This window comes from Numenius arquata, chromosome 10 (assembly GCF_964106895.1).
Source record: "Numenius arquata chromosome 10, bNumArq3.hap1.1, whole genome shotgun sequence".
NCBI lineage: Eukaryota > Metazoa > Chordata > Aves > Charadriiformes > Scolopacidae > Numenius > Numenius arquata.
Window position 1 is genome coordinate 19,746,290 of NC_133585.1, and position 15,407 is coordinate 19,761,696.

General features: G+C 43.3%; 1 protein-coding gene across 1 annotated transcript; it reads left to right on the forward strand.

Annotated features, from left to right (window-relative positions):
• Positions 1-131: 131 nt before the first annotated feature.
• CISD1 (CDGSH iron sulfur domain 1) lies at positions 132-15,407 on the forward strand. Its single transcript, XM_074154599.1, has 3 exons — positions 132-211; positions 6,138-6,343; positions 12,454-15,407. Exons 1-3 carry the CDS (start codon positions 142-144, stop codon positions 12,541-12,543), a joined length of 366 nt encoding a protein of 121 aa, XP_074010700.1. The 5' UTR covers positions 132-141; the 3' UTR covers positions 12,544-15,407.

The following is a 15,407-nucleotide window of genomic DNA, read 5'->3' on the forward strand; positions in this document are numbered from 1 at the left end:
CGTCCTATTACTACACTTTCCCCATAAACCGTTCCTTTAAAGCGCTAGACTCGCTCCAGGTCTGCTGGGCCTCTGAAGGGCGGGCCCGGCCGCCATCTTGCGGGTGGAGGAGTGGGCGGGCGGGCGGTCAGGCGACGGCGCATGCGCGGAGCTGCGCGTGCCCTCTGCGCGGCGGGAGCCATGGGGCTGGGGCAGAACTCCTCCGTGCGGGGTAGGCGCGGGGCGGGGGTGGTCGCGTGCGCCCCGCGTGCCGGTGCGCGGGAAGGATGGGGGGGGAGGAGGGCGGGCGGGGGGGCAGGTAGGTAGAGGAGGGGGCGCGGTCCCGCCCCGCCGGACCCCCAGGGACAAAATGGCGGCGGAGAGGCGGGTGACCCCCTGGGGTCGGCCTGGAGGCGGCGGGTTGGAGACGAGCGTAAGTAAAATCACTCCCGGTAGCCGGCTGGGGAGGGCGAGGGACCCCCCTCTCTCCGCTCCAGGGACCCCCCTCTCCCCGCTCCAGGGACCTCCTTCCTTCTCCCGGCCCAACCCTCTGTGAGAGCGCCGAGCTCCGCGCTAGGCCCTCAGGTGCGCTTCGGCCCTGTGAGACGGCCCCGGCCACCCGCCGGGTTCTACCGGTGGCGGGGGGACGGCCCGTTTCGGTGTGGTTTTATTAAAATACTGCTGGTTTATTTTGGGCCTTCGCTCTGCCGCCTGGTTGTCAGGCTTTGCCTTTGTGTTGTATGTGAAGCCGCCGGGCGTGAATTTCACGAAAACATGTAAATTTCTGGGATTTCTAACTTGTCCTTGAATCCTGATGCCTTAGAGTAGGGATAAGGGTGATTCTTGTGCTGTGTAACGATCGGCCTGAACCGGGTCTGAAATAGCGTTGTGTGTTTTAAATGCTGTTGGGCACCCAGGCAGGATGGGATGGATGGAGGGCAGAGTGGAGAGATTAATTATCTGATGTCCTCTAAAAAAAAAAAAAAAAAAGCTTTACCTGCCTGGCTGTGGTTTCCAGTCACAAAGCTGTTCGTGATTTATGCCCTTAAGTCAGGGGACTCCATCCAAATAGGTATTTGTTGCATACACTTCTGGTACAGAGGATGTTGGTGAAGGCATTGCTATGGTCTAAAATGGGTTAGTGTGGTGGAAGGCTGTGCTTATTAAAATAATCAAACCAAAGTCCTCTGGATGACTCAATAATAGCTTGCAGCCAGGTTGGACTCCCAAGGGCAGCTTACTGTCGTTTATAAGCTTGCAAGAATTAGAACAATTGCTATACCCTAGAAATTGAGAAGAAAACTTAGTTTGTGGGGGAGGGAGAAGAGCATGCTCCTAGTCAAACAGAAAATATCCTCCCTATTGCAGGAAAACAGGGGAACAGCCTATCAGAGCAGTCTGGAGGGTGCTTTGTTTAGGAGGAGGTGGCATAGGATTAATGTGATTTCTGTCAAGATTAAACTTGGTCAGTGAGTGGCAGGTCCCAGCTCTATCTTCAGCTCTGTGCATTTCAGGCTGATGAATTTTGGAAATCATAATAATGCCTTATTCCCTTCTGAAAACTAGACACTAGAAATTTCCCCTACTTTTGCAGGATTTAATTCCTGGTAGTAATTGGAGAGTTAATTGCTTCTGTGCACATTAGTGTGCATATATGCTCAAAGGTTACCCTTTGGAAGGTATTGAATAGCACAAATAGTGCTGCTTTTTTTTTTTTTTTTTTTGTTCTAAGCAGTGTGGTTGTTTGCAGGTGTGACCCTGCACTGACCATAGATCTTATCGCAGTGACTTGTCTTTTGCTGCTTATCGGCCAGATCCAACAATCTTTCTCCCTCAGGTGGCCTCTTTACCTTATGGTTTCAGTTAAGTCAAACCTGTCAGTCACAATCCCGTTTCTTGTGGATGCTGTGAAGTGGCAGAAGTGACTTCATCTGCCTGACTGGTTGGCTTTTACTATTAGGCATTTTCTGTGCAGGCAGTTATCCTGGATGACTCCTCACTGAGCGTGTCACGTGTTTCTCCAAGCGTGGCTTGCAGAAGGGTGGCCTTTCGTCGTGGACCTGTCATAAACAACTCTTGGACAATAATAGCCTCTTCATTGGCAACCAAAGGGGGAGAAAGATGCTTCAAAGTTATAAGCACGTCTGAAGACAAAAAAATACGGATTTTCATGTCTCTAGTTATTGCTCTGTAGCTGACTTAAAAATATCATGAGCATTTTCTTAAGCAGCAGAGGTGACTTGAAAATTGTCTCTTTGGACTGTCTTGGACTAATGTTGTAGGGGTGTAGCTATCCCCCATGTTGTTGTCAGTGCCTGGAAAGTAAATTGATATGTTTCCTAATGAGGACTGTGTACTCCTGGTGGAGCCAAGACCATCTCAGTTTTTTCATGCGCTTGTCAGTGCAGATGGTAAATGTGTGTTCTTCTTGCAGATAAAATCTGAGCTTTCTGATAGATCCTCAAAGTGTCTTTGTAGCCTAGATATGGAAACATCCAGACCAATTTTTTAGCCGTTTAGGGAGAGAAGGGAAGAGAAACATTGTGATCCAAATCCCATGTCCATTAGGATTTGTCCTAAGAATATAGAAGATGATAAATTCCCACCATTGGCTTGTTGCTGTTCTCATCATCTGATAATTTATTTACTTCTGTGCACCGCCTGCTCTCTGGGGATTGCATTCTTTGGCCTTCTGTTTTCTCCTTTCCAACTTTATTCCCTTCTCTTCTCTCCTTTGTATGTTAATTTTTCTGGAGTTTTAGCCAAACCTTTTCCATTGTATAGTGCTTACAACATTGAAACAATTTTTCAGCTCTGTTACAGGGGCCTGTAGTGTCTTGTCCTATGGTGACTTGTAAGGCCATGTTTTGGTATTATTCCAGAATTGAGATTTGTTTAATAATCACTCAACAGTAGCTCTTAGTGTTTTTATTTTAAAGAGAAAAAAAACCCCAAAACAACAGCCTTGACATTCCACATCAGTGGCACTCTGTTATGCCTCTTCAAGTAATACGTGCGTGACGTTAAGATTTTGGCACCGAACTGTTGAATTGGCACCCAGAGGCCTCTTGAAAAAGAGTTTACAGTATTTAAAAACTTCTGAAACATGTTTTTCCTTCCAGGTGCAGTTTTATGGTTAACTTAGTTTGAAAGATGAAAGGGGCATTCTAGCTATTTCAAATCTGTTTGTGAAACAAAAACAACGGCTGACAACAAAACTTTTTCTCTCTGAAACCTTGCAGGATGATATCATTGGAAGAGAGAGAGTCCCTTTGTTAAATTCAAATTGCTTCATAAATTTCCATTATGTTTATTAAGGCAATGCTGAAATTTAAGGAATAAACTGCTTTAAATGTTTGGATTTCATGTATCATTGGTTGATACAACTTTTCGCACTGATAAAGTTCCAGAGAAGTGATGAAAAAAAGCTAATACAGTAAAATAGGCACTATGATCTATTATAAGAAAAAAAAAAAATGTTAAGCTGTTTGTATGTGCACAATCTGCCTCTGTGTGTTGTAGCTGAATCCAGTCCTCGGGAGAAGAAGTGGAGGGTCACCGAAATAGGAGATGACAATTACTTTAAATTAATGACCTCTGCTTGTTGAGCTGGATGTGCTGTGTGTGGCTATCTGGTAGGTGGCCGTGAGGGATGGTCAGAAGGATGTGGGTTAGCTGCAGATGTGCAGGACAGCTCTTCTGAACGTGCTGCAAGGCTGCTGAATTTTAGTACAGACCTTCCTGCTCACGCTGCGAGTGGTAGAAATATTTTTGTCATCAGAATCTTGTCCTCTGCTGGTTTGTTAAGATGACCTGGACCTGGATAGGTACAATAGAAGACCAGCTTCCTTAAGGTGCAGCACCTTAAAGGGTGGTTCAGTTACAGGAGTCATCCTTGGTCTTTATTAAAGTCACTCTTTCCCCTTAGTTTTCTTAAGGGAATGGATACGCTCTATTGCCCTCCCCTCATCAGTTATTTAAAAACGTTAGTTAAGATTTGATGCGCTGGCAATGCATCAGCCAGCACCTTGGGCAATCCTTGCAACTGCTGCTTTCCTGAAGGTCCCAGTATGGGCAGTCCCTCTGTTCTGCCTGCTGCTGTTGTAGCTACGCTTGACATTTCATCAGAAATCACTTTGAACTTGTCAGACCCAGCTTGTCCCTGAGCTGGCTGGTACCTCCTCCCTGCCGCAGACCTGCTCTGCTTGGGGAAACGTGCTCAAGCGAGAAGGGTAAAGGGTGCTGCAGACTCTCTGCGGTAGCTTTCCTTGGGAGAACCTGCTGTTTCTGATTTAAGCTGTGGCTGTTCTTCGAATTGCTTTTGGCTGTTTTCTAAGTTAAAACAGATTTTCATAGAATCCCTTCTTTAATTTCACCTCCTCTTTACCCTGTGAAAATTAATGCATTACTCTGGCTAGTTTGTAATGGGCAGATGAAGAGATGAGAACTGACTGGATGGATATAAACCACTGAATTCACAATATGCTCTCTGGGGCTGTTAAGGAGTTTGGGAGCAGGGAAACATGCCCCCAATTCTTTGATGTTAAAGATGCTTTTCTGTATCTCGGTATCAGCCTGTTGTTACAGGGAGGGTTTGTCACTCCATTGCAAGGGATGTCTCTCTCGGTGTATGTCGGTCTCTTCTGCTTCATTTAATAAGAAAATGAACTCGAAAGGATTTCTGCATCTCTTACTCCTTTAGTAAGAGACTCTAGAGGAGTGCCTGCCTTCCCTGATCTTACCAGGCTGCAGACATCATACAGATGTTTGTCTGATTGCACATATTGCTACATCCACCCCCACGGATCAGCATTGTGCATATGAGCTAAAGTGACGTTTTAGCCGAGTAAAGGCCTTGGTATGGAATTTAGAAAAGGCTGTGGGACAGGGACAGAAAACCTTCTGGATCCTTTTACTGAAAGCTCACAGTGGTAATATATCAAGTCACTTGGCTCTGGAAAATAGCAAGAACTAACCAAGGCTTTTTGTTTCTTCTTAGCCTTTAATGTAGTAATGTCTATTGCTGCAAAGATGCCATCTGGCTTGGCGTCTTTCAAATCCAACGCAAACCTGGAAGGTCAAGATGGAACAGTCTCCAATTGGGAATTTCTAGTTTTCTTAAGTTGTGTAAATATGCTAAAACTTAAATTCCTGTTTGATTTTTTTTTTTTTTTAATCTGTAGAGTCAGCTGAGTTACGTATGTACATGTTATGAGTACGTGTGTGAGTAGATGGGGTGGATAAAAAGCAAAGAAGGAGCAACCACCTACTGCTCTGAGAGAAATGGCCGGGGCTCTTGCTGCAACCAGAACCTTCGGGCTGAAGGCCAGCATATTTTCACGAGGCAGAGAGAAAACAATAAAGCCACAAAAAAGTAGGAAAACTCCTTGCAGAAAAGGAAATTAAATTGGGCCACACTGCAAAGACTTTTGGAGGTACCTAGAGGGAGAAAAGTGAGGATGAGAGGTGTTGGCAAGAGGACTTTTTCATGGAAGTTGTCAAAGAGTCAGGACCTAATCTAGTTCAAATAAACTCGTGCTATTATTCTTAAATATAATCTTTTTGGATCCTTGTTTTGTTCCTGTACACCATAGTAGGGATTTAATCTAAGATGGCTTTTATTACTGGTGGTAGTATGTTCAGTAATTACCCCATTGGCAAACACCTGTAAGTTTGGTTTTTTTTAGTTAGGAGATGCATTCTGTTAAAAGCTGCCTTGGGGAGATCCTGCTTGGGTTGTTGGTGCTGAATGTTCTTCTTCAGTGACTTCCCTGCAACTGAAACAGGCAACAGGTGGGGTTTTTTTCCTGCTACAGGGTGCACTTATAGCTGGTTTAAGGTACTGAACTTGGAAACGCTATACTACCGATGCTGTTATCAGAGGTTCCCAAATAAAAGGTTAAAAAAAACCCCAAACGCTACCAGGTTAATCGTCACCCTTGCATGGAAGGGATTGGGTTGAAGAAGAACTCTGATCAGTAGAAAGGAGTAGATTAACTAGGTGAGTGTCAGAAGAAAATACTCTTCTAAATTAGTGTGTTACTACTGCAGAACAAAACGGTGTGTCAGAACATAAAGGTGTTGCCACAAGTAGTTTTAATAGAAGGTTGTGGTCAAAAACTTACGGTCTCTTTTTTTTTTTTTTTCTTCTATTCTAGTTGAATGGATTGCTGCCGTCTCCTTAGCTGCTGGAGCAGCTGCTGTTGGGTATCTAGCTTACAAAAAATTTCTCTCTAAAGACAAATGCTGCAAAGCAGTGGTGAATCCCCATATCCAGAAGGATAACCCCAAGGTAGTCCATGCATTTGATATGGAAGATCTGGGAGATAAGGCTGTGTACTGTCGTTGTTGGAGGTCTAAGAAGGTAAGAGAAGCATAAATGTTCCAGTTTCGTTTGTGTGCATGCATCTTTCAAGACTGGGCTGGATGGGGCTTTGAGCAACCTGGTCTAGAGGGAGGTGTCCCTGCCCAGGGCAGGGGGGTTGGAACTCGATGATGTTTAAGGTCCCTTCCAACTCTAACCATTCTATGATCTTCCACCAAAACTATTTTCAAACTGCTTTATTTAGAGGAAACTAACTGCTTTTCACCTAAACTATTCTGCAGTGAGATGTAACAGTATTTTAATCCTTAAAACTATGTATAATTATGCTGTCACTGACAGTGAAGCCTGCAGATCAGTGCTAATAGTGAACAAAATGTTTCTGTAGCTCTGAAGAAGCAGATCCTTGAAAGGAGAGCAGCTGTGTGGAGCAGAGCCATGAATGACAGATACCATTTTGTGTGCTGGCTGTGCTAATATGGATGCTTATTCAAAATTACTGACCTGTTGGCAGTAGGAGCTCAGGAACCACAGTCTGAGAGGACCTTAAACACCCTCTGCGGGAGGAAGTCGGAAGCTTACTTTGTCAGTCAGAAAGTACCTTGCTACTAGTGCATGGTGTTAATAACACATTGATTAAGAAGTCTCTTTGTGTACCAGAGCTGGTGTCAAATTGTCACTTGCAATGTCCGGGTCCATCATTAAATCTTGTAGACAGAGTGCATGCAGAATTGTTTTGGGAAGAGCCTGACTTGCGTAGATGGTGTTACAGTGGTACCGCTGTTTTGTCCCGAATTTATTGTCATGGCACTGCTGTGTACTGTAGATAGCTAGCTACCTTTTGCCATGTGAGCACAGTGACAAATTGTTTCCAGTGGTGATGGAGGTACTCTAGAAAGAGATCATTGTGGTTAAAAGCTTTTGAAGAATCTAGACAGATGGATTTAATGTATTTATGCCTTAGCAACTCAGAATACTTACGTGGGTAGTCCTAAAGTAAAGCCAGTGAAATCATGATGGCATACTCTAAGCCCCTATTTTTGAGCAATTAAAAGTTTAGCCTGGACACTGGTCCGTGTTACTCGCATGTGAAGTTGGGTTGCCTCAGTTGCTTAAAATTACATGGTAAGCATGGTACCTAGCCTTTAAATAACACCAAGATCAGATTTAAATCTAAGGTAGAGATGCATGGCACTTGATGTAGCTGAGGTCTGTATAATTTATCTGTAGTTGTAGTTCTGGGATCTGTAATGAGAGAAAGCGGATTGCATGAGTAGTCCTGTCCATTTACCACTGACGTATTTAAAAGCTGTTTCAAAAGTCAAGGTGCTAATGTGTGGAGACTAAAATAATACAGACCTTCAAAGCCAGATAAATGAGGCCAATAGCCTTGAAATCTAGCTTGCTCTCTATCAGTGAACTGAATACTAGACTTCTCAAGCCTTAGACACTGGTCTACTGGGGCCACACACTACTGTTTTCCAGGTGTTATAACTTTCAGTTCTTGCTGTTGTCAGATCTGACTTCATTACATTGCAGGTGAAAATCACAGAATTGTCCAGGTTGGAAGGGACCTTTCAGATCATCTAGTCCAACCATCAACCTAACTCTGATAAAAACCATCACTAAACCATGTCTCTAAGCACTAGGTCAACCCAGCTTTTAAATCCCTCCAGGGATGGTGCCTCAACCACTTCCCTGGGCAACCTGTTCCAAGTCTTCAGAACCCTTTCCATGTCAACATTTTTCCCGCTATCCAATCTGAACCTCCCCTGGCACAACTTGAGGCCATTTCCTCTTGTCCCATCGCCTGTGACTCGGGAGAAGAGACCGACACCCCCCCCCGGCTACACCCTCCTTTGAGGGAGTTGGAGAGAGCGGGAAGGTCTCCCCTCAGCCTCCTTTTCTCCAGGCTGAACACCCCCAGCTCCCTCAGCCTCTCCTCACAAGACTTGTTCTCCAGACCCCTCACCAGCTCCGTTGCCCTTCTCTGGACCCGCTCCAGCACCTCCATGTCTTTTGTGGTAAGGGGCCCAAAACTGGACACAAATAACTCGGGAAGTTACACATTTGTAGATGTATTTGGTTTAACACAAAAGCACTATTGCGGATTAGACAGCATGATGAGTTAATTCTGAAGTAGTTCTATGGAGATGGGTATGTTGTCTTTTCTCTGCCTGGAGTCTGGACTGAAAACCAAAATTCCCCACTCCACCATTGCCCTACTGTGCTCTTTGGACTAAGTTAGGTATCGTATGATTATACACCAGGGAAGTGTGTACACTTCCATGCAGTGCTGATGGCTGCACAGCATGCAGGAGGTATCAGGCACGTGTATAGCAGCATTGCCACTAAATCTTTGTGGTAAGTCTCAACTGAGAGCCAGAATCCAGTGTTGGAAGCTGCCACAAGGGCAGGAGCTTCAGAAAAGAAAAAGGGGGAGAAGAGGGACTTAAGTATCAGCGCTTTTGTTTTAATACCTGAATTTGGATTTACCGTAGGTTGAAAGTGTGTAGGCACCTCCGTCGGTGCTTCTTTTTTTTTTTTGGGGGGGGGGGATTTCTAACTTGAGCTGTGGTGTTTGTTTAGAAAACAGTAGGAAGCAGAAAGTACAGAGATGGAAGATGGTTTCGGGGTTGCGTTGCAGCTCTTGGCAGTATTCTAGCTATTGTCTGATACTATCTTTTTTGTGTGAAATAAAAATCTTATGTACGTTCTGGCATATATTGAAGGGGTGTTGTCAGTTTAGGAACATACTGTCCTACTGAGTTAGGGCTCTGTAATCGCATACTGAAAGGAAGTAGATGGGGCTACCTTATGATGAGTCCATTATTAGAACTCTGACCTGAAAGATCTTGTAAAGGCATTAAGGAGGGCAGTGGAAAATTTTGAAGGCGTTTGTTTTCTTCCACTGATGGTTGATAATGAGTGATTTAATCAGCATGTTGTGCTTCAAATACTGCAGTTTCCCGTTTTGCTGCCTTCTGCTTGCCCCGATCAGTTGGCCTTGTATGGTGGGTAGCATGATCTTTAAGATGGTGTGCGTGCTTCTTCTCGTGTCAAGTCATTGCCAAGCAGTAATAAAATACAGAGACATTTCTTCATCATTCTCACATGCTTGTCATCTGTAGAAGTAGTTAGCTAGCATTATCTGTTTCTTACAGTTCTCAAACTCAGATCCTGTTAAAATTTGTAAGAAAATGTTTATATGATGGAAAAATGGTAGAATGTGTGTGCTTCCAGTGCAGGGAATTACAATTATTTTAAAAACAATTAGTGTCCACTGTGGTTTTGTTTAAAAAATAAATGGCCTATGGGGATCTCTATTCCATATACAGATGAGAAGAAATGTCCTCTTGTATGATCGTGTGAGTGCTTCTCATCAGATCGAGCCTCATCTCAGGCATGAAGCTGTTAATGGAACCAGTAGCGTTATGAACCATAGGATATTTCTGTGTGCACTGATGGTGTGCAGGCACTACAGCTGACTTCATGGTGTTCCTCCCTACGGGGAAGAACAAAACAGTTGGAAAATACCAGGGTGTATTGAAGTAACTCTTAAAAAAAAAAAAAGGCATTATTATTTTCAGTTGGTTCTTTTTTTCCTGAAATAGTATACTTCAAAGGCTTTTTTTTGTTTGTGCTGGCCAAAGTCTTTGTGGAGTGCGTGTGTTTAAAAAAACAACACGCAAACCACATGATATCTTCAAATAAGTCTGTCTTGGCATGTAATTATCTGTTGAAGTAGGTGGTAGGCAGTTCTTTAAATGGCCCTGTCCTATTCAGTGTTGTGCTCTGCAGGCACTTCATAGCACTGCTCGTCAAGTTTTGCGGAAAAACCGAGTGTACAAATTTACTAGTGTAGAGGCAAGAGTTTTGTCTTAACACCAAACTGAAATTAGTCTAAAGTTAGAACAGTTGTTTTCTTACTCCTCTGCATTTTTAAGTGTGTGAACTGGGTTGGGAGAATACCTCCAGAGAAGTATTCCAGTCCTCAGGCTGCAGGTCAAGGAATACTGCTGCAGAACATCAGAAGAAATAAGGGTGGAATAGGGGTAGGGAATCTAAACTTCTTCATTGTCAAGGGAAATAAACTGAGCTGTCCATGACACTTCACAATTCCTTCAGGGTTTGGGCTTTGGCCGCTACTGCTAGCCTGCTTTATCTTTATCAATGATGAACATGTCTCAGGCCCAGGATCCATCTATTCAGTATCTGGCCTCCAAGGTGGCCAAGTGGGTGCTCTGGAAAAGTGGTGTTGTTTTTTTTGGTTTTCTTTTCTGTTCTTTTGAGAAGCTTGAGTCTAGTGTCCCTAACCACTGGTTCTGAGACCAGCTGACCCAGAGGATGAATTCAGAGCAGTCAAGAGTTGGTATCTCTTAAAGATTCTATCTGAAGCCTATGAATACCACTGTTTTTGTCACTTGCAAACTTGAAGTGATAATGTTGCTGTAGCTGGACTGTGGGCTTGTCTCCTTAGGGGCGTGCGAGATATTAATGTCTGACTGAAGCTGGGTTGATGCTTCTGTGAAGACCAGTGGACTGTAGTGTTGCATGGAAAAACAACTGGCCCAGCAACAGCTGGCTGGAAGCTGGTCAGTGTCCCATGAACATATGTTCTTATTTGCTCAGATTTTTTCCAAATGCCTGTCAGTAGCTACTTGTTGAGTCACAAATGGCTGACATGATGATAAAGTCCCTGCATGAATCAGCTTATATGAGTATTCTCTGAATTCAGGATTTCTGTATTCAGAAACGTCACCTGCCACTTATAGTGTGGGTTTTGACATTTTGTAGCTGTGAAAAACAAAAAAAAAACCACCTCACCTCATTCTCCCCCAACACTACCTTGCAGGGCATGTGGCTTTATTTTTAAAGCTCTGGGATTTTTTTTTTTTTTTGCAAGTATATTGTCTTCATTGTATTGTTTTCATGCAATGCTTTGAAATCTTCTATTCTAATTAAGCATGGGTGATAGGGTGTTAATTTTTTTTCAAGGGCTATGACTGAGGCATGATGGTTGGGATCAGTGGAGCGTCAAAGACTGTTTGATTGTGACTGTATTGGGAGGGAATATTGCTGTTGCAAAGGCAAAAGCCAAGTAATGCCTGACTTTGATTCCCATTACTTTTAAGCAAACAAAATAGTAACTGAATACAAAATACTGATGTGCTATTTCTGTGATCATCTCCAGTTTCCTCTGCAGAGGAGGCACAGCTTCTGCTTGAAAAGTGATGGGATCTAACCTCGCTTTTGTTGCTTCACATAAAGTCCTTTGGCTCTTGCATGTGAAAAGAGCTGCTCAGGAGCAGAGTGATTGTGAGTAGTCTGGGACCTGGGCGGTTACAGCTGGCTAAAGGAGTCCCTGTGGGTCTTGCTCTGACCAGGCTGTTCTAGGGTTTGGTTGGTTTTTTTTATGGAACAAACATTTATTCAAATTACTTCCTCAGTGCTACCTTTAAGAGCCTTTGATAAATAGCCATGTCAGTTGGAAGTGCAGTTGATTTCCATTAACAGGTCAAAATCCTCATGTGGAAGCTAGCTTGCGCAAAGAGACCTTGTGTGTCCATGAGATAAGCTCGCTGTGTCAGGACGAAGCAAAGGCCATTTGCCACTCTACCTGTCCAGAGGCAGGACTAATACGTACGTGTGTCTTCTTAAATAAGAGATGAGCTAGGGAAACTGCTCTTTTTCTCATCGTGTGCTATGGAAAACCAGGGGAAAAAAAAAATCAGCTAAGGATCTCCTTCTGTTTCTCTTCCTTACCCCGCTTACCTTCTGTAACTTGACTCAACTCTGGCTGTTGCCTGGGAAAACAAGAGTGTGGGGCAAGGTTGAGAGCAAGATACTCCAGGTAGGTTACAGTTGAAGGCCAGCTCTGGCTGTGTTTTCCTCGTGCTGGCCTGAGGCAGGAACACAAAATAGAGTGCAGCTGAGTTGCTGCTTTTTCACAACAAGCCTCTTGCCCACTCTGTATTCACATGGCCAAAACGAGTGTTCAGGCAAAACTCATGGAGACCTGAGACACCAGCACAAAAGTGGTCTGTGGTCACAGCTGATGTAATGAGAAGGCGTTCTAATGAACTTTCAACCTAGGTTCTTAATTGTGACTCTGGATGTATTTTAGATGTGTTTATTCTTTCTTTTTTCAGTTCCCGCTGTGTGATGGCTCTCACACAAAGCACAACGAGGAAACTGGCGACAACGTTGGGCCTCTGATCATCAAGAGGAAGGAGGCGTAAAGGGACAGTAGAAGCTACAAAATGAATGTCTGACAAATTCTCTGCTCGCTTGTAATTGGGGGGAAAAACCACAAATTCTTTGTCATGTCACTGAAGACTTTCCAGTGTAGCATATACATCAGGCTTCAGCATGTGTATTTTCTCTGATGCTTGTCTTGTTTTAATCACTACAATGCATAATTTACTAAATAGTCATGGTTTAAATTTTTTGTCCTGTAAAGTGTGTGTACCCTCTCATGGAGTATGAAGCTAAAATGACACACAGAATGTACTTCATCAGAAAATAGGTATTAAATTATTTTGAAATACATGTGTACTACTCTGAGGCTATTCAGTAGAACGTGTGTTCAAAAGGTAAATTCTAAAATCCAGGAGAGGTTCTAAAGTCTAAGATCTGGATAGATTTCTATGTAAAAGGCAGTGGCAGGAAAGAAACCACGGTGCCAAAATGCAGCTTAACCTCTGATTGTGCTGCATTTTCTGCAGGTGTCACCCTTGGCCTATTACACTACTGTTCCGTGTGGCTTCTGTAGAAGAACAAATTCAAAATTACTAACTCTGAACAGACAACATAAGAGGCTTTTATAGCAAGATGGAACTAAAGGGCAACTTTACCTTTGATTTTACAGCAGTGTTGAAACTTGACCCTACTACCGTACGGTATCAAGAAGGTACTACTGGAATTGCAGACCTGTATTTAGAGTAGAATTAGGAAGATGGTCTCTGCAAGAACTTTCTTAATAGACAAGTGGAATGATACCAAGTGCTCAAAGAGTGATGGACAGGGGGTGGCAGGGTTGTCTTTGCTTCTAGAAAGCCTTAGTTTCACTTGCAGTCTCTAGCAGCGAAGCTGACTTCCCCAGACCAGGGGACATTTGTGTGTGGGAGGCTATGCCCGTTTATTCCAGGAGCTAAAATAAAAACTAGAACCCCACTCATCATTACTGTCTGCTTCATCACTGCTCTGGCTGGTTCCAGAGGACTCTTCCCACTGTGGAGGAAGGCATCACACCTTTGTTACTAAGTGGCCTTAGGCTCTATGTGTCTTAAATAACTCCTGCCTCCCTGGGCTGACCATTAATGTGGTTCAGCTAATTTTACCAAAAGAACTGACATGGACAAGGAAAGACTTTAGCGACAGCTGGAAACGAGGGGGAAAGGAAGGATGAGACAAGGAGAGGTCTTGCCCCCCTTTTATATGGCACTTATCTGACATGGTTGCATTAATGGCTATCGTGTTGGTTTCCTTAAATTAAATAGCTTTGATTTATTAACATGCAAATGACTACAAAGCAAAACCCAAAGAGTGGGGTGGCTGAGGACAGTTTTGTATTAAACCCCAATCCATCAGCGTAATCGCAGCCTGTGTAACGTTGAGCTGTCAATGTCTTGGGACAGAGAGACTACCTCAGAGCTAGAAGAAAGACCTTTTCAGCAAGTGGACATTTTAACCTGGACCCTTAAGGATTCTTCCAGGTGATCGGGGCAGTAGAGGCTTTTTTTTTTTTTTTAATTTTTTTTTTTTTTTAAAGGTGTAGTTGATACGACTGGTTAAGATTGAAGAAAATGTTTTGTGTATTCTTGATGTGAGACTTTCAGAGGCTCAGGTCTTAGCTGCCTTGTCTGAACTTTGGCAGAAGGCACAAAAAGTAGAGAAGGTGGCACAGAGAAGGAGGGTTTGCAGGCGGAGTGCTATTGTCTGAGAGAGACCTCTGCTTGCAAGAAGTTGCAGTCAAATACATTTAGTTTCCATCTTTTCCTCCTGTCTTGACTATAAGGGTACTTGATGTTTTTTACTTGGCTGAGTACTGATGCGTATGGAAAGTTGTTTTAACCTTAAATTGTCAAATACATTGCTTTTATCCAAAACAAAGTTATTTCTGTATTATTAGAATGTCATACTGGGTATTTCTGTATTTTTGTCAAATACACATTTGAGCTCACCTTAGTCTCAAGGCTGTAACGTCTGTGTTATCTCCTGGCTGTGCTGTTTCTTGCTGGGGAGAGTTATGCTCCGAGTAGTGCTGTGTGCCAATGCTGCTGGAATCATAAACCTGTGTTTGGGTTGGGTTTTCCTTCTGAGACTTCTTTTCCTGTTAGCAGCAAAGCCTGGCTGCTCTTGAAGGAATAAAAGTTCACTGAGAGCTGCGTTAATGTTCTGAGAGATGGAAGTTGTGAAGTTTCAAAGGAGTCTCCTGAGTAATAAAACTATTTCCTGGAGTTTGGGCATCAGGGAAGTGAGCTCCATGAGAAGTTTTTGTTCCTGGGAAGCAAAGATGTGGAGGCAGAGTCTTTGGTGATTTACATCCTGGTGAGTTTGTTTTGGAGAAGTGTCACATTTATGAGTGTTGACACAAAGTGGTTAAATTTTTATTTTGATGTACGTACAGTTTTCTGTACCATACCTAAAAGTTGCTGATACTCATCTATGTGAGCTGTTCGAACGTGGTAACGAAAAGAGATACCTGAATTTGAGTAAAGAAGCTTGCCAGCAGCCTTGATGAGCATCACAGAGAGCACTTCATTATTTTTTTCCTTAGTACCATAATAGGTTATCATGTTCCGACAGTCGGAGTGCTTGCCTGTACCAGTGTTTTCTGAAATCTCTGTTCTTTAGTGCTTTCCTCAAGTAATCTCATGGTTAGATTTTTTTGCCAAGTTTTGACCATAAAGGAATTCTTCTGCAAATGTGCAATTTTTACATCACATTGAAACTCCTACATGAAAATGTGGTACGAATCCGTCATATCAAAGCTGCGAAGGATTCCTGTCCCAGAGTAAAACTGTATTTCTGTTGTACGTTATTTTTCAACATGTAAGTGTTCATTAGGAAGGTGAACAAATTAAAGTACTGATTCTTCAGT